Source organism: Nomascus leucogenys, chromosome 21 (assembly GCF_006542625.1).
Source record: "Nomascus leucogenys isolate Asia chromosome 21, Asia_NLE_v1, whole genome shotgun sequence".
Classification (NCBI taxonomy): Eukaryota; Metazoa; Chordata; class Mammalia; order Primates; family Hylobatidae; genus Nomascus; species Nomascus leucogenys.
In genome coordinates, this window is record NC_044401.1 from 53805576 (window position 1) to 53825723 (window position 20148).

Here is a 20148-nt window from a genome sequence, read left to right on the forward strand (position 1 = left end):
TCTGCCTGTTTCTGCCTTTCCTCCCTCACTCAGGAGAGGGGGCCAAGGCTGTGTCTTGAGGGATTGCTTCATAAGGAAAAATCAAGGCAGGGCACAATCCCAGGATGGCCAGCATGGGTTGGAAGTGAGCTAGCAGAAGGCTCTGGGAAAAGGGAACTGGATTCATGAGCAGGCTAGTTCAGTCCCCAGAGCGATTTCTCTCCATTGGAAACAGGTCTGAGTGCTGACACGGGGGTTTCCCACAGCTTCTACTGGCCTCCAAAGGCATATTTGTCATTAGAGGCTCTTGATGAAGCTGTACATAAATATCTGCCTGTTGTTAAATGCAAAACAAAACAAAACAAAATATTCCACAGGAACCAAATCAAAACCAGCTGTGTGGGGGAGAGGCCAAAATCTCAGTGTAAGTGCAAAAGGCCCAGCAGAAACACTTGTTAATTGTGTTATTTACTTTGCTGAATAGTAAATTGCTGTGCCAATGAAGTCATATCACATGACCGTAATGTTTTTCATATGACTTTTTGGCTATGAGAGTAATGGGCATTTTCTAGAATTCTGAGTTCTATAGTGAATGAATCACAATCTACATTTTAATTCATAATCAATTAATCAGCTCAGCCCTGTTCATTTCTGCTGGTCTGTTTATGATTTTATAGCCTATGTTATGGTTGTTGCTAAACTTTCTTTTTAGATGATCATTCATTAATCCCCAAATCTGCAGAAAGGAAGTTCTTTTTAGCACAACCTTGACAAAATGCAAATTATATTAATGGTGCACTGTAGTTGCAACCCTGAAATCATAACTGCATGGTACAACATCAAATACTGACAATATGGTCAAGGCAAGGAAGTAAAACAGCCTAAAATTAATCCTGGAATCATGGAACGTGCAAACTTGCATGAATAGGAATGAAGTATTTCAGGGAAATTGGGTAAAGGGACTTAAGAATTTGAATTTCTCAGGGATATACCAATATAGCTTGTTCTATTAACTCTCTTATAAATTAGTCTTATCTCTACTTAGATTCAGTTAGAAAATATTTTGGCATTTCTCATGATGTTGAACCCACAGTTGCAACAAATAAATACATGTGAACTGATACTTATTCAAAGGATGAGAAATAACTCTAAAAAGGTAAGTCACAGCAAATTTTTGTGGAACATGGCTAAGGTGTTCATATGTTTGATTTAGACTGAGCATTTCTTCAACAAACACAGCTTTTTTTTTTTTTTTTAAATAGGAGACAGGGTCTTGCTCTGTCACCCAAGCCGGAGTACAGTGGCACAATCATAGCTCACTGTCTGCCGCAAACTCCTGGGCTCAAGTGATCCTCCTGCCTCAGCATTATAAGTAGCTGGTGTGCCACCATGCCTGGCTAATTTCTAATTTTCTTAAATAGAGACAGAGGCTCACCATCTTGCCCAGGCTGGCCTTAAACTCCCAGACCCAAGCAATCCTCCCAACTCAGCCTCCCAAAGTGCTGGGATTTCAGGTGTAAGCCACTGCACCCATCCCAAATGCAGCAATTTAAAAGATACTTCGTGAGAACCTCAGTAGCTCCATGACTTGGACACCCTGTGGTTCATCAACTTTAAGGCCATTTCCCTGGGTTCCAAATAGGATAAATAAAGATCTAGGAGGGATAGGGAGTCAGGATCAATCTCCAAGTATCCAAACCCATTCTCAGTAAAGGCCTTGGAAGTAAAGGTCAGAGCTTTATGCGAAATTCCCTAATTCATAAGGCAACATTTTAAGAGGGGAGAAAGCTGAGTGGGGCCTTTCTTCCATTGAACCTCCTAATCGCCCATGAGCAGAATGTAACTATAATTTGGCAAAGAATATGGCTATCTGTCTAAGTCTCCTTTTTTTTTTATTTCAATAGTTTCTGGGGTACAGGTGATTTTTGGTTATACAGGTAAGTTCTTTAGTGGTGATTTCTGACATTTTAGTCCACTTGTCACCCAAGCAGTGTACACAGCACCCAATATGTCTTTTATCCTTTACCCCCCCTCCCAAGCTTCTCCCTCAAGTCCCCAAAGTCCATTATATCATTCTTATGCAAGGCTCCTTCTTCGTAAAAATATAACATTAGCAAAGGCAAATGGCATTTATGTGGTATTTAAAATTTTTAATCTATAACTTGAGATAAAATTAATCTACCATACACATTTCTCATTAAAATTTTTTTTATTGCATCCTAGCTCTCTAGCCTCTCCTCACTGTGCTAAATGGAATAGGGTAAATCTCCTTTGTCTAGCTAAATCCATTTACTAGTGCTATTCTTTTTCTCCAAGCTCCATCTCCATCCCATCTCCAATGCCAACCAGTCATTTTCACTCACTTATCCCATTGCCTCAAAGTCATCACTACCTAAAACAATTCACCTTTGTCAGCCTGGTCCCCAGTCTCCACTATGCACCCTTGCACCTTGACCTCTCCTCCAATAAAAACTAACTTGGTAATTTGCCTGCTAATCTCAACAGCAGTATGATTATACCAGTAACCTAGTTTAAAATCATTGCAATCATTTTCAGGTATCTGATGGACAGGGGATGAGTGCAAAAAATTGGGTTGCATTAGTCAGTCTCACTAAATCTAGATGATTCTAGCTTGGATATGGCTTCCAATTCATTACTATGTGTCCCTTTATATAAATATAGAATATAAAGGAATTTGTAGTCTCTAGTTGGATCAGCTTTGCATTCCTCCTTCATAAAGGGGCTATATTTAGGGAGACAGACCACAGGTGCAAAGAATATGGAAAATTCTAATAGCATTGAGACTTTTTCTTTAAATGAAAAACAATTACGTACCTTGCTACAACATGAATAAACCTTAAAAACACTGTGCTAAATAGAAGATGCCAGACACAAAGGATCATTTATGTGATGTGTCCAGAATAGAAAAATCCTTACAGACAGAAAGAAGATTAGTGGTTGCCAGGGGCTGGAAGGAGGAGGGAACAGGGAGTGACCATTTAACAGGTTCAGAGTTTGTTTTGGGTGGGGGGGATGAAAATTTTCTAGAGAGTGGTAATGGTTGCACAACTCTGTGAATATACTAAAAACCACTGAACTGCACACTTTAAAAAGGTGTGTGTGTGTGTGTGTGTGTTGTGTGTGGTTTTTTTTTTTCTTTTTTTTCTCCCTGCCCTTGCAGGCTGGAATGCAACAGCACGATCTCAGCTCACTGCAGGCTCTGCCTCCCGGGTTCAAGTGATTCTCCTGCCTCAGCCTCTCGAGTATCTGGGATTACAGGCACATGCCACCACACCCAGCTAATTTTGTATTTTTACTAGAGACAAGGTTTCCCCATGTTGGCTAGGCTGGTCTCAAACTCCTGACCTCAAGTGATCCACCCACCTCGGCCTCCCAAAGTGCTGGGATTACAGGCGTGAGCCACTGCACCCAGCCAAAATGGTGTGTTTTATGGTATGTGAATTATAACTCAATAAAGCTATTATTAAAAAACATTATGTTGACTTCAGGTAACTCCGGCTCCAAGTACATCACACTACTCATGATTTTGAGTAATATACTAAAGACTTGGCCTCAGAGACCTTTATTCAGTCTAGAACGCCCTAGGCTTCTTGCCCTTCCCTTCTCTACTCTTTCTCTGCCAAAATCCAACTTTTATTTTTAAAAATAGTCCACTCATCCTTTAAAACTAAATGAAATATTTGTTCTCTTCCTGTGAAGCTTTTCTTGACATCCCTATTCCCCTAGGCAGAAGTAACTGCTCTCTCAGCACTTAATATACAAATGAATAAAACATTTTTTATTGCATTAGAGCTCACTATTTACATGTCAGCTTCTCACACTAGACTATGAGCCCTTGAGGGTCAGTGTCTCATTAACTTCTGTATTCAGTTACTAGCACAGTGCTTGGTATCAGATTTTCAAAAGATGCTCAGTATATTTTTTAAACACGTATTTTATAAACAAAGTATATAATGGTAATGTCGCATATAATTATCTAGTTGAATCGTTTGCAATTCCAATGTTGATAGATGGAAACAGTTAACCCAAAATGAGAATTAATTTAGCATCTTGTGTTGCTAAAATAAATAAGTGGAGACCTTTCTACATAGAATGCAGAATTTTGTGTTTTTATTACTGACCACCTGTAAACGCACTGAGAATCAAGTACGTAAATCGAAACACTACTTTCACACAGATATGTGTAAAGGTATATATATATATTTTAACATATATATATTTTGCTTACGCACACACACATTTGTCAAAGTAATATAAAATGATATAGTTAGAACAATAATTTTTGTTGCTATGAGGTCCTCTACTAAGTCCTGTATTTCAAACCTTATCTTAAAACACAGTCCTATTCAGAGTTAAGAAAAATAATGATCCTTTTTGAAGACAGGGGTTATAAGCTCAAATACCTATTAAGGGTCACCTACTAAAGGGCATCATGTAAATAAAGAATATAACCTAAAGAATATCTCTGGGCAGGAAAGTAACAACAGTGTTTGTCTCCAAGAAAGGAACTGAGGAGCTAAAGGGACATGTATAGAAGGAAGATTCCCTTTTCACAGAATTTTTTTTTTTTTTTTTTTTCCTGAGACAGAGTCTTGCTCTGTCACCCAGGCTGGAATTCAGTGGTGCGATTTCAGCTCACTGCAACCTCTGCCTCCCTGGTTCAAGCAATTCTCCTACCTCGTCCCAGAGTAGCTGGGACTACAGGCGCACGCTGCCACGCCAGGCTAGTTTTTTGTATTTTTAGTAGAGATGGGGTTTCACTGTGTTGCCCAGGCTGGTCTCAAACTCCTGAGCTCAGGCACTCCGCCAACCTTGGCCTCTCAAAGTGCTAGGATTAGAGGCATGAGCCACCATGCCCAGCCCAGAATATTTTGTAATACCTTTAAATTTTATATCAAGTGCATTATCTATAAACTTTGCTTCTTGGCTCTAGCTAACCATCACTATTAAGAGATGCACATCTGGAGTTCCCGGATCTGATTTTTCAAAGTTGGAAATGGGAAAATTCAGACCTTCTTGTGATTTATTTTTATTTTTTTTTTTGAGATGGAGTCTTGCTCTGTCGCCCAGGCTGGAGTGCAGTGGCGCAATCTTGGTTCACTGCAATCTTTGCTTCCCGGGTTCAAGTCACTCTCCTGCCTCAGCCTCCCGAGTAACAGGGATTACAGGCATGCGCCACCATGCCTAATTTTTGCATTTTTAGTAGAGACGGGGTTTCACCATGTTGGCCAGGCTGGTCTCAAACTCCTGACCTCAGGTGATCTGCCCTCCTCAGCCTCCCAAAGTGCTAGGATTACAGCTGTGAGCCACCACGCCCAGCCTAAAACTTGTGATTTTTAAATGATGGCTTTATTCAGAATTTAACATACAGCGCAGGCCAAAAAATACATACCTGCAAGCCATATCTGGCTCATAGGCCAAACAGTTTACCATCTCTAATCTAAAATTTGATGTGATGTATGATTCCAAAACTAAAGATATAATTTAGTAGAGGAAAATTCAAAAAGAAAACTCAGGCTCGTGGATGAAATCATGCTCCCTTCTGCTCCACCATCTATTTAGTCACCATTGCTTTTAAACTTTCTCTAAGTCTGTGAAAAATCCATTAAGATTTGACCAACTAAAATGCAAGATAAACCAGGTTAAATCTAGAAACCTGCCCACTATTTGAGCATCTGCTCTGTTTTAAAGAGTGAAAAATTGGGTCAATTTCAAGTTGAAATTCTTCTAGCTAACTAAACAAATATGTAAATTACTTCTAGCTGGGTGGCAAAACTTCCTTAGCCATCAGATGACTGCATGTTTACAAACATCTATGTTGCCTCTTCCATACCATCAGGCAGTACAGCACTGCTTAAAAGATAATATGGCAGACAATAAACACAATGTTCTGAACCCTGCCTGGGAACCCAATCACAATTCAGGGGAAAAATACCTTAAAGTCTCTCAAAGAGCAGCAGAGATGCCATTCATCTCCTGAAACTTGAAATAGACTCTTTGTGGCTCTAACTATGGCCGTAAGTGGAAGACTGCATCTGTTTAATGCCCAGAGGACACCAGAACAATTTAAAGAAGGACTGCCTTTAGTTGTAAGTCCAGCACTAAAGATATACTATCTTGCCTCCCTGGTATACCGGAAAATCTCACAATCTGCTCAAAGCTCCAATGGGTCTGACTTTGATATTTCTACATGGTCTTCCTATACTCAGCACTAGTTCCACCTCTCCAAACAGCAGCCCTTTCACCACTGGCTAGTCCAGTACTGGGCCTGGCCATCTATCCATTGACAACTTGGGGTCTCCCTGAATGGTGAGGATATGCAACCTATGGAGGAATTTATAGATCTTTGCACCCATGCAATCATTTGACAAGATGGCTGGGGGAGTTTTGCCACCTAGCTAGAAATAATTTACACATTTTTCTCTAGTTGGTGGGAAGAACTGCAACTTAAAAGGACTAATGGCAAGTGCACGGGTATACCCCTGCAAGACACAGGAAGTCAAGGTTTTCCTTACGTAGTTTGTGGAAACACAACATAAGCTACATTTCTCCTCATGGCTTCTTTATCCAGGTAACTAAGGGGAAAAGATATTAATTTAATCTCACTCATCAATTCTAAGGAATTGCACATTTTGCCAAGTGATCCAAATAGCTCTATCACCATACACGGCATTCCCTTTTCTAAGAACAGCGAGCATTTGGAAAAACAAAATAATTTCTTTTTTTTTTTTTTTTTTTGAGGTGGAGTCTCGCACTGTTGCCCGAACTGGAGTGCAGTGGCACAATCTCGGCTCATTGCAACCTCTGCCTCCGGGATTCAAGAAATTCTCCTGCCTCAGCCTCCCAAGTAGCTGGAATTACATGTGCCTGCCACCACGCCCACCTGATTTTTTTATTTCAGTGGAGACAGGGTTTCACTGTGTTGGCCAGGCTGGCCTCAAACTCCTGATCTTGTGACCCACCAACCTTGGCCTCTCAAAGTGCTTGGATTACAGGCGTGAGCCACCTCGCCCGGCCAATAATTTATTTCTTAAACTCAGTCTTAAAAAAAAAGATGCAATGACCCAGGAAATTAAGATCTGCAAAATATTCTAGCTGAGAAATAAAGCATAACTCTCTCAGGTTGTGTCTGGGGAAGCCATTTCATGGTGGGGTTCAGGGTCTAAGAAGACTGATCAAATCGTGAAAAAGCCAGGCATGTTCTTTCTGAAGAACATGGCCAGAGTCCAATACCTGCTTTCTAAAGAACACAGCTGGAGTCCAGTGTCTTTACCAACTTACATTTTGATATATGGACATTAAAGCCAACTCTCTCCGATGGTCATACACATGCAGATCTCCAGTAAGGACAAGAGGTGCCTGGAAATCTACAACCTATACTTCCTTTATCACAGTGATTTTGTGTATTAGGCACCTACTGGACAGCAACCTACACACATCAGTATCCAGCACTTGCTGAAGGTTATTCGTTCTCTGGTGACTAGCAGACTTATTTAGTGATATTTGTTCCAAGTTACAAAAATTAAAAATTGCTTTCTTCCTTTTCCATATGGTGAATATCAAATAGTTTTAAGCATGTCAGTCTTCACTACAGAAAGCTTGTTTTGTTCTTACCTCGGCAGCTTGGGTTTCTTGATGCAGCAATGTAAGACCAGTCAAGTCTTCTAAGAAGGAATGTGAAGAATTAAACACCTTGGCTAGGAAGTTAAATCCTTCTCGTTCATATTGATCAAGAACCTGTAAAACATTTACATTTTTAAAAAAGGAGGCTCCAGACTTAAAATGCAAATTAAAAGACTTTCACTTCTAACAAGCTCTTGTCAAAAATTAAATAAGAATTAAATATGGGGATAATAATGCAATCTAGTGGCCAAAAAACTAGGACGGCTTAGTATTTATCATCTTTTCTCTTCTTAGAATGACAATAACATTATCTTCCAGTTTGAGTACCAATGTTTTCTCAAATAAAGTAAGTTTCATGCAAATTCACTAAAAATTCTAGAAGAGTTAGGATTAGTTAGTGGCTGTAAAGTTCACTGGTTAGAAAAGAACAGGTGAGAGAAAAGCCAAGAAAATAAATTTAAAAGGATAAATGAGAAGGGAGGGGAAAAAGGATTTTGTCAAAAAAGTATGACATACGAGCTAGCCAAATATATTTTTAAAAATAATTTTAAAATGGAAAAATAAATTTCAATAGGTACTTCACAAAAGAGGATATCCAAAGAACCAATAAACATGAAAATGGGCTCCATGGCGTGAGTAGTTGATATGAAAACTGAAACCACAATGAAACACTACGTTGCACCTATCAAAAAGACTAAAATGACAAAGAAAATACCAAGTGCTGGCAAGGATGTGGAACAACCAGGACTCTATGCCCTATGATGCAGCAATTCTACTCTATGTGTATATACACCCAACAAAAATGTGTACATATGTGCACACCAGAAGATACAAACAAAACTGTCCATAGCAGCGCTATTCATAATAGCCCAAAACTAGAAACCACTGAGGTGAACATCTACAGTAGCATGAACAAATGGATTGTGGTATAGTCATGCAATGGAATACTATATATCAGTGAGAACAAACTACCTTCAAACATAATGTTACACAAAAGAAAGGAGAAGTAGTATGTACTGTACAATTACATTTATATAAAATTAAAATGAAACATGCAACATGAATCTGTGGTGTTAGAAGATAGTGGCTACCCATAGAGAGACTGTAAGGGGCACAAGGGACATTCCAAGGTGCTGGTAATTATTTATCTAAGCATTGGTTACATAAGGTGTACTTTTTGAGAATTCATTAAGTTGAACAGCAGATTTGTGTGTTTTTTTTGGATATATGTTATCCTTACATAGAAAGTTAAGAAATAAAAGGCCTATACACTTGAGAGGAGAATACGAGAAGAGTAAAGAGTTCTTAGAAACAATGAGTATCACATTTAGGAATTCAGTCATCACAGGGACTGTGAAACGTACAACGCTGAACCAGAATGCCTCAGAAATTCTCTGGGAACTCACAAGAAATAAAGAGATGAATGCTTTAAAAAGATGACAGACATTGAAGACATATCTAAGAAATAAACAATGCATAAACAGACTGGAACAGTAATAATACAAGAAATAGAATTTTTTTCTTTTCAGAAGATGAAAATGCAGGCACCCTTTAATCTAGCAATTCCACTTTTAAGACTTCATACTGATAAAGCTGTACATGGGCACAAAGACTTATGTTGTAAGGATGCTTACTGAAACGCTGTTTGGGCCAGGCACGATGGCTCACGCCTGTAATCCTAGCACTTTGGGCGGCCAAGGCAGGAGGACTGCTTGAGCTTAGGAGTTCAGGACCAACCTGGGCAACATAGTGAGACCTCGTCTCCACAAAAAAATTTAAAAATTAGCCAGGCATGGTAGAGTGCACCTGTAATTCCAGCTACTTGGGAAGCTAAAGTGGGAGGATCACCTGAACTCAGGAGGTTGAGGCTGCAATGAGTTATGATCACGCCACTGCACTCCAGCCTGGGTTGACAGTCTTCAAAAACAAAAAAAAGGCATATTTTGTATCCATTAAAAGAGTGAGGCAGGTCTATAGTACTGACACAAATTGTTTTCCAAAACATAGCAATATATTTAAAAAGCAATATCTAGACTGTGTATAGATAGTATTTGTATTGAAAAAGAGTGGAAGGAGGAGACAGGAAGAAGAAGAAATGCATGGATACATACTTGTTTATGCATGTATCATCTATGGAAGAATATTTCTGGCAGAATGCATATACACACAAACTGGCATCAAATAGCCTCTGTAGACTATTTTATACTACTTTAATTTTTAAATCCATGTGCATGTGTTACTTAATAATTATTCAATATTTATTAAAATAAGGTTTTTAAATATTTAATATTAAAAATATTTATTAAAATTAAAATTATTTAATTGCCACCGATAATAAACACACCATAATTTAATCAGCTCTTTGTTAAAGGGTAGGGCTTTCTAACTTTTGTTGCTGCAAACAGTGTTTTTTTTTCTTTTTTTCTTGGTGATAGTCTCGCTCTGTCACCGAGGCTGGAGTGCAGTGGCACAATTATAGCTTACTGCAGCCTCAACCTCCTGGGTTCAGGTGATCCTCCTACCTTTATTTAATGTTAATAAACAATATTTATTAACATTAAATATTTAATAATATTTCTTAAAACCAAATGTTATTTAACATTAAAATCAATTTTAAATATTAATATAAAAATATTAAAATCTTTAGTTGGTTTGTGTTTTTGTTTAGTTGAGGCAGAACTCTAAAGCACTGATGAAGAGGTTGGCACTGGAAAGGAGGGGCAGCTCTCCCCCAGGGGCAGGAATGAGGAGGGAAGGATGAGCAAAGCTGCAGCAGTGAAAAGTGAAGGGACCAGGGGACGGGGGCAGGGGAGCTCTAGGGTCTAGATAGCAGGCAGGAAGTCCTCTGTGACCCGAGAACTTGAGAAGAGTGGTGACCCCGAGGCCCAGCTGAGAAGAGAGGCTGACTGGCACACTTAAACAGTGTGGAACAATCTGACACCTCTGGTCAGGACAGAAAAATACAAACTTGGTGAGAAAAGAAATTAAGAACCCATCTAATAAGCTAAGGGACTGGCAGAATAAGGATCAAAAGGTTAAGGTCAGAGAAACTGAGGGGCTGGTGAGCACCACTGAAGGGACTGGGAAAGAGTACTGGCTGGTAAGAAAAGACCTGCAGGCTGTTGGGATCACAGAGACGGCAAGTCCTAGAGAGCTGTGGGAGTGGAGGACCATTACGTGCATAGAGTCAAGCCCAGGCTGATTAGCCATGGGAAATTGATTTGACAACCTAACCCCTGGAAAAAAAAAGACATTTAATAAATAACTCAATCCCTCAGTAATAACAAGATTCCTTATAAACCAGAATGTTACGTCAGGAAAAAATGTGCACTGAAATTAAGTGATCTTTTTTGAAATGGTAAGTACTATGTGTTTAGTGATCAAAAAAAAAAAAAAAAAAAAATTGAAAGTTGTGGCAACCCGCATTGAGCAAAGGAATCAATACCATTTTTCCAACACCATGTGCTCACTTCGTGTCTCTTTGTCACATTTTGGTAATTCTCACAATATTTCAAACTTTTTCATTATTATTATATCTGTTGTGGTGATCTGTGATCAGTGGTCTTTGATGTTACTTTTGTTAACTGTTTTGGGGCACTGCAAACTGTACCTATATAAGATGGTGACCTTAATAGATAAATGTTGTATGTGTTCTGACCGATTCACCAACTGGCCATTCCTTCATCTCTCTCCCTCTATTTGGGCCTATTTCCTGAGACAAAACAATACTGAAAGTAGGCCAATTACAATGGCCTCAAAGTGTCCAAGTGAAAGGGAAGAGTCACACATTCCTCACTTTAAATCAAGAGCTAGAAATAGGCCAGGCACGGTGGCTCATGCCTATTTGTAATCCCAGCACTTTGAGAGGCCAAGGTGGGTGGATCACTTGAGGTCAGAAATTCAAGACCAGCCTGGCCAACATGGTGAAATCCCGTCTCTAAAAATACAAAAATTAGCTGGGCGTGGTGGCACACGCCTGTAATCCCAGCTACTTGGGAGGCTGAGGCAAGAGAATCACTTAAACCCAGGAGGCGGAGGTTGCACTGAGCTGAGATTGCGCCACTGCACTCCAGCCTGGGCAACAGAGTGAGACTGTCTCCAAAAAAAAAAAAAAAAAAAAAAAAAAAAAAAAAAAAAAGCTAGAAATGATCAAGCATAGTGAGGAAGGCATGTCAAAAGCTGAGACATGCTAAAAAAGCTAAATCTCTTGCACCAAACAGCCAAGTTGTTAATGCCAAGGGAAAGTTCTAGAAGGAAATTAGAAGTGCTATTCCAATGAACACACAAAAATAAAGTAAAAGAGCTACAGAGAAAGTTTTAGTGATCTAGAAGATCAAACCAGCCACAATATCCCCTTAAGCCAAAGCCTAATCCAGAGCAAAGCTAAAAGTCCCTTTACTTCTATGAAGGCTGAGAGAGATACAGAGGCTACAGAAGCACAGCTGGAAGCTAGCAGAGGTTGGCTAATGAGGTTTAAGGAAAGAAGCTGTCTCCATAACGTAAAAGGGAGAGGCGAAGCAGCAAGTACTGATGTAGAAGCTGCAACATGTTATGATGAGATCTAGCTCAGAAAATTGAGAAATGTGGCTAAACAACAGATTTTTAACATAGATGAAACCGCCTTCTAGTGGAAGAAGATGCCACCTAGGACTTTCGTAGCTACAGAGGAGAAGTCAATGCCTGGCTTTAAAGCTTCAAAAAATAGGCTGACTCTCTTGGTCAAGGCCAAAGCAGCTGGTGACTTTTAAGTTGAAGCCAATGCTTACTGACCATTCTAAAAATCCTAGGTCCCTTAAAAATTATGCTAAATCTTCTCTGGCTGTGCTCTATAACTGAAACAACAAAATCTGGGTAACAGCACATCTGTTTACAGCATGGTTTACTGAATATCTTAAGCCCACTGTTGAGACCTACTGCTCAGAAAAAAAGGTTCCTTTCAAAATATTACTGCTCACTGACAATGTACCTGGTCACCCAGGAACTCTGATGGAGATGTACAAAGAGATAAATGTTGTTTTCATGCCTAAGACAATATCCATTCTGCAGCCCTTGTGCCAAGGAGTAATTTTGACTTTCAAGTCTTATTATTTAAAAAATACATTTAATCAGGCGATAGCTGCCATACAGGGTGATTTCTCTGATGGATCTGATCAAAGTAAATTGAAAACCTTCTGGAAAGGATTCACCATTCTAGATACCAGTAAGAATATTCGTGATTCATGGAAGGAGGTCAAAATATCAACATCAAAAGGCGTTTGAAAGAAGTTGTTCCAACCCTCATGGATGACTTTGAGGGGTTCAAGAGGAAGTCACTGTAGATGTGGTGAAAAAAGCAAGGGAACTAGAAGTGGAGCCTGAAGATGTGACTGAACTGCTGCAATCTCAGGATCAAACTTGAACAGATGAGGAGTTGCTTCTTACAGGTAAGCAAAGAGAGTGGTTTCTAGATGGAATCTATTCCTGATGAAGATGCTGTGAACATTGTTGAAATGACAACTAAAGATTTAGAACATCATGTTGATAAAGTGGCAGCAGGGTTTGAGAGGACAACTCCAATTTTTAAAGAAGTTCTGCTGTGAGTAAAATGCTATCAAACAGCACTGCATGCTACAGAGAAATCTCTTCTGAAAGGAAAAGCCAACTGCTGCAACAAACTTGTCTTTTTCTAAGAAAATGCCACAGCCACCCCAACCTTTGGCAACTACCACCCTGATCAAGTGGCCACCATCAATATCAATGCAGGAACCTCCACTAGCAAAAAGATTACAATTTGCTGAAAGCTCAATATTGTTAGCATTTTTTAGCAAAAAATGTATTTTGTATTACTTAAGGTATGCATGTATTTTTAGACATAATGCTATTGCACACTTAAGAGACTACAGTATAGTAAAAATGTAACTTTTATATGCACTGAGAAACCAAATAAATTGTGAGACTTGATTTACCGTGACATTAGCTTTATTGTGGTGGTCTGCCCCATAATCTCTCTAAGATATGCCTGTAAATAGCCACCTTCTGCCAGGTTTCCAGTAAGACAAAAGAACAATTAAGTTTGAAAAATTGACAACATCTTTAAATAAAAATTGGAACAGCCCCAGACATGATACTTTGTTAGACTCCAGTTAAACATTCAGATTGTATGTTTCCACAGATAATTTTATAGTGCTACATATCGGACCATGGAAAAACTAACAGCAAGGGCAGAATGAAAAAAAAAAAAAAAAAAAAAGGCCTCCTCCATAATGAGGATGTACAGAAAGTTTAATGCTGGAACATTATTAATAGCAATGGCTTAAAAATATGTGGAAAAACTTGATCCTCTAGGGGCATATTTAAGCATGCAAGGGTTCTCTGGTATTCTTTTTATGTGCTGCGAAGTTAATCTGTGTTATAAGTGGCTTACAAAAAGTACAAGGATTTTTCCCCCCAAACATCCTAGCCTTCTTAAAAAGGAAAATGTATTTAAAACTACCTGAAAATGAAAAGATGTTATCACAAAGAATTTGAACAACAACCTGTCAGTCTGTGTAAAACATAGCACAATTCTTAAGTGAACTGCATTAGGCATAGTCCTGAGAAGGGTACACATTACATTTTGGAAGGCTGTAAATATTCTGAAGGTATTGAGAGAGTTTGCAAAATAGAGAAGTAATAATGACTCTTTTAGTAGAAAGATCCTTTCATAATCCATGATTTTCCTTGCTTGTTTTGGGAGGCTAGGTTTTCTCTATGAACACACACACCCCAGACACAGAAAGTAGAATCTGTTCTTAAAACATGATTTTTAGAGTATTCCCTTGCTAAGACACTTTGGTGACTCCTTACTCTTTACTATATCAAACCTATCATCTCTGCCTAGGCATTTCAACCCCCGCCCCCCAACCCTTCTAATTTTCGGCAACTCTCTGGAAAATGCCTTTCACAGAGTCTAAGATCTCCTGACAACACCAAATAATGATTTTCAATTCATGAAAAGCAAAATGGGTTTGTAGTGTCTTTGTTTTTTTGCTTGTTTTGAGACAGAGTCTCACTCTGTTGCCCAGGCTGGAGTACAGTGAAGTGATCTTGGCTCACTGCAGCCTCTGCCTCCTGGGTTCAAGCAATTCTCCTACCTCAGCCACCCCAGTAGCTGGGATTACAGGCACACGCCACCATTCCTGGCTAATTTTTGTATTGTTAGTAGAGATGGGGTTTTGCCACAGTGCCCAGGCTGGTCTCAGAACTCCTGGCCTCAAGCGATCCACCCACCTCGGCCTCCCAAAGTGCTGGGATTACAGGTGTTAGCCACCATGCCCAGCTTGTTTGTCTATTATTCTTAAACAATGACTCCAGGAAATGTACACTCTATCTAAAAACAAATGCTAATGTATTTTCAAAGAGGGGAGGAAACATGCAGTTTCTATTAACTTCTTGTTTAGCATTATACTTACTTGCTCTTGATGATTTAAAAAATACACATGCATGTATTTCTCAAAAACTTCAGTGAGGTCACAGGAGAAACCACTTGATATGCTTTGGCTCTGTGTCCCCACCTAAATCTCATCTAAAATTGTAATCCCGTGTCAGGGGAGGGACCTGGTGGGCGGTGATTGGATGGGGGGTGGGCAGTTTCCCATGCTGTTCTTGTGATAGCGAGTTCTCATGAGATCTGATGATTTAAAAGTGGCACTTCCCCATTTGCTCTCTCTCTCCTGCCGCCATGTAAGAAGTGCCTTGCTTCCCCTTCCACCATAATTGTAAGTTTCCTGAGGCCTCCCCAGCAACGTGGAACTGTGAGTCAATTAAACCTCTTTTCTTTATAAATTACCCAGTTTCAGGTAGTTCTTGATAGTAGTGTGAAAATGGACTAATACACCACTGCTCCCAGAACTGGAGAGACAGTCAGGTGGATACAGAGAATCACAACAGGCTGGAGCAGAAACCTCCACAGAAACTGGGAGAGGGGCAGAAAAAACAAACTGTAGCTGACAAATTGCTACCTGTGGACAAGTCTCAGTGATAAAAACTCCAGGGGGACCTAGTTATAGGGAAGCCCCCATGCTTTTGTGAGTATTACTTATAGGAGCTAAACCAGGTTCTCTCAGTAAATACTCGAGAAAAATCTCTTTGCTTCCAGCAAAGGGAGATAGAAGAAGCCATATTGAAATATGTTGGCTGGGGACAGTGGCTCACACCTGTAATCCCAGCACTTTGCGGGGCTGAGGTAGGAGGATCACTTGAGTCCAGGAGTTCAAGGCCAGCCTGGGCAACATATAGAGACCTGGTCTCTACAAAATATATAAAAAAAAAAAACCCCAGGTATGGTGACATATGCCTGTAGTCCCAGCTACTTGGGAGACTACAGTGGGAGGATGGCTTAAACCTGGGAAGTTGAGGCTGCAGTGAGCTGAGATCACACGATTGCACTCCAGCCTGGGCAACGGAGTGAGACCCTACCTTAAAAAATATACAGGCCAGGCGCTGTGGCTCATGCCTATAACCCCAGCACTTTGGGAGGCCGAGGCGGGTGGATAACGAGGTTAGGAGATCGAGACCACCCTGGCTAACACAGTGAAACCCCATCTCTACTAAAAAAATATGAAAAATCAGCCGAGCATGGTGGCGGGCACCTGTAGTCCCAGCTACTCGAGAGACTGAGGCAGAATGGCATGAACCCAGAAGGTGGAGCTTGCAGTGAGCCAAGATGCACCACTGCACTCCAGCCTGGGTGATAGAGCAAGACTCCATCTCAAAAAAAAAAAAAAAAAAAATTATATATATATGTATATACATACACACACACAAAAATAAATTTTTAAAAAATGCTCAATTAAACCACAAAAGGCAAGAAAAAGGACTAGAAGACAAATATAGCAACAAAGAACAAAGGTGACAAATGGAAAATAGTTACAAATATGGTAGATATTAATCTAATTATATCAATAATCACACTGATCTGAATGTACCAATTAAAAGGCAGATTATTATAACAGAACAAGAAATAAAACCCAATTATATGATATATAAAGGAAAACCAATTTAAATAAAGACATTTATTCATTAAAAGTAGATGGAAAAAAATATGCCATACGAACACTAAGCAAAAGTAAGTAGAAGTATCTGAATTAATTTCAGATAGAACAGACTTCAAAGCAAATAATGTTATTCGATAAAGAAGGGCATTACATAATAATAAAGGGCTCAATTCTCCAGTAAGACACAGTTCTTAATGTGTATCTACTTAACAACAATGCATCAAAATACACGAGGTAAAAACTAATAGTATGGCAAGAAGAAACAGACGAATCTACTTTTGTAGCTGCAGACTTCAATACTGCTCTATCAGAAGTAGAAAGATCCAGCAGACAGAAGGTTAAAAAGGACGCACTTGAACTCAAAACACTATTTATTAATCAACTGGATAGAATTCACCTCTCTATTTCATCCAACAACCACAGAATACACATTCTTCTCACATTCACATGGAATATTCACCAAGGTAGAACATTCTGGGCCATAAAGCATACTTTAACAAATTTAAAAGAATAGAAATCATATAAAGTCTGCTCTCAGACCACAATGGAACCCAGAAATTCACAACAGAAAGATAATTGGAATATCTCAATATATGTAAGGTTAAACAATAACACATGAATAAAAAATCTCAAGAGAAATTTAAAATATTTGAACTAAATATAAATGAAAACACAATGTATCAAAATTCATGGGATGCAGGGAAAGCAGTGCTTAGAGAGAGAAATCTGTATCACTGAAATAATATATTAGAAAAGAAGAAAGACCTAAAATCAATAATCTGATCTTACCCCTTAGGTAACAAGAGCAGCAAATTAAACCCACAGTAAGCAGAAGAAAAGAGAATAAAAACTAGAGGAGAAATCAATCAGTAACACTGAAAACAGAAAATCAATGGAGAAACAATCAATCAATAAGACCAAAAGCTAGTTCTTTGACAAAGTAAATTGATAAGCCTCCAATTAGACTAAGATAAAAAGAGAGAATCACTTTTTAGTGATCGTATTCCTTTATTATCCTTTTCATGTCTATGAGATCTGTATTGATGAAAAGGTTAATAAAAGAATACTATCAACAACCCCGTATCTAGAAATTTGATAAAACTAAATGAATTGAACCAATTATTTAAAGACAGAATCCACCAAAACTCAAATAAAAAAAAATGGAAATTCTAAACAGGCCTATTTCTATAAAATAAATTGAATCAATAATTAATAACCTTCCCAAATAGAAAGCACCAGGCCCAGATGGGCTCACTGGGGGAATTCTGCCAAACATTTAAGAAAGAGATTACACCAATCATCTACAACCTCTTTCAGAAGACAGAAGCAAAGGGAATACTTCCTAATTCACTCTATAAGGCCAGCATCACCCTAATACCAAAGCCAGATAAAGACATTACTAGAAAACTACAGACCAATATATCTTATGAACATAGATGCAAGAATCTTAAAATATTAGCAAATCAAATCCAATGATACAGTCATGCACCACACAACATTTCAGTCAAGGAGGAACTGCATATAAAATGGTGGTCCCACAGATTATAATGGAGCCAAAAAATTCCTAAACCCTAGTGAAGCCGTAGCCATCACAATGTCATAGTGCAACACATTACTTCCATGTCTGTGGTGATGCTGGTGTAAATAAACTACTGTGCTGCCCGTAGTATAAAATATACCACGTACAATTATATATAGTACATAATACTTAATAATCAACTATGTTATCAGTTTATGTATTTACTATACTATACATGTTAGCATTATTTTAGCAAAGTGCAATCCTTCGACTTATTAAAAAAAATTAACTGCATTCCAGAAGAAGGCATTGCTATCATAAGAGATGACAGCTCTATGCATGTTATTGCCCCTGAAGACCTTCCAGTGGGTCAAGATGTAGAGGTGGAAGGCAGTGATATTGATGATCCTGACCCTGTGTAGGTGTAGGCTAATGTGTATGTTGTGTCTTAGTTTTTAAAAAAAAGTTTAATAAAATAAAAATTTTTAAAGGAAAAAGCATACAGGATAAGGATATGAAGAAAAAATGTTTTTGTATGGCTGTACAATTTGTTTGTGTTTTAAGCTAGGTGTTATTACAAAAGAGTAAAAAAAGTTTTTAATCAAAACATTCATAAAGTGAAAAAGGTTACAGTAAGCTAAAGGTAATTTATTACTGAAGACCAAAAAATATTTTTTAAGTTTAGTGTTGTTTATCAAGGCTACAGTGGTATACAAATTGTCCTAGACCTTCACGGTCACTCACTACTGACTCACCCAGAGCAACTTCCAGCCCTACAAACTCCATTTATGGTAAGTATTCTGCACAGGTGTACCATTTTAAAAAAATCTTTTATACCGTACTTTTACTGTACTTTTTCTACATTGAGATACATTTAGATACGCAAGTACTTACCGTTGTGTTATAGTTGTCTACAGTGTTCATTACAGGTACATAATATACAGGCTTGCAGCCTAGGAGCAACAAGCTATACCATATAGCCTAGGTGTGCAGTAGGCTTATGCTGTCACGGTTTGTATAAGGACACTTTACGATGTTCATACAACAATGAAATCACCAAACACATTTCTTAGAATGTATCCCCATCATTAAGCAACACATGACTGTATATAAAAAGAATTATACGCCATGATCATGTAGGATTTATCCCAGGTGCACAAGCCTGGTTCAACATTTGAAAATCAATATAAACCATCACATCCATAGGCAAAAGAAGAAAATCACATCATATCAACAGGCGCAGAAAGAACATTTTACAAAATTGAACAGTCATTTATGACAAAAACTCTCAGTAAACTAGGAATCGAGGGAAACTTCAATTTGATAAAGAACATCCACAAAATCTCTACATCTAAGAATTTAACTAATGGTGAAAAACCAGAAGTTTCTCCATGAAGGCAAGAAGGCAAGAAAACAGGAACAAGGCAAGACAATCCCCTCACCGCTCCTTTTCAACATCATAATAGAAGGCCTAGTTAATGAAATAAGAAAAAGAAATAAAGGGTATTCTGATTGGGAAGGAAAAAATAAAACTGTCTGTTCATAGATGACATGACTGCCCACGTAGAAAACCCAAATCAATAAAAACACTGTTGGAACTAACACGCAATCATAGCAACACTGCAGGATACATAGGGTGCAGGATACACAGTCAATATATAAGACTAGGCCGGGCACGGTGGCTCATGCCTGTAATCCCAGTAGTTTGGGAGGCCGAGGTGGGTGGATGACCTGAAGTCAGGACTTTGAGACCAGCCTGGCCAACATGACAAAACCCCATCTCTACTAATAATTAAAAAATTAGCTGGGTGTGGTTGTGTGCACCTGGAATCCCAGCTACTCAGGAAGCCGAAGCAGGAAAATCACTTGAACCTGGGAGGAGGTGGAGGTTACAGTGAGCCAAGATCGCGCTCCAGCCTGGGCAACAAGAGCGAGACTCCATGTCAAAAAAAAGAAAAAAAAAAAAAAACAACTCAATTATTTTCCAGTATA

At 38.8% G+C, this 20148-nt stretch overlaps 1 protein-coding gene and 1 long non-coding RNA gene across 4 annotated transcripts in view; one reads left to right on the top strand and one right to left on the bottom strand.

The window, feature by feature from the left end:
* The window catches only part of ATG7 (autophagy related 7), a 279185-nt gene that overhangs the window by 112429 nt on the left and 146608 nt on the right, over nucleotides 1-20148 (bottom strand). For all 3 annotated transcript variants that reach the window (XM_030801775.1, XM_030801773.1, XM_030801774.1), the window contains exon 18: nucleotides 7615-7737. In XM_030801775.1, the coding sequence (XP_030657635.1) occupies nucleotides 7615-7737 (123 nt within the window). The remainder of the gene's footprint in view (nucleotides 1-7614; nucleotides 7738-20148) is intronic.
* Nucleotides 3305-18568, top strand: LOC115832105. Its single transcript, XR_004027554.1, has 3 exons — nucleotides 3305-3316; nucleotides 8261-8262; nucleotides 18488-18568. It is a non-coding gene; the product is annotated as an uncharacterized LOC115832105 (long non-coding RNA).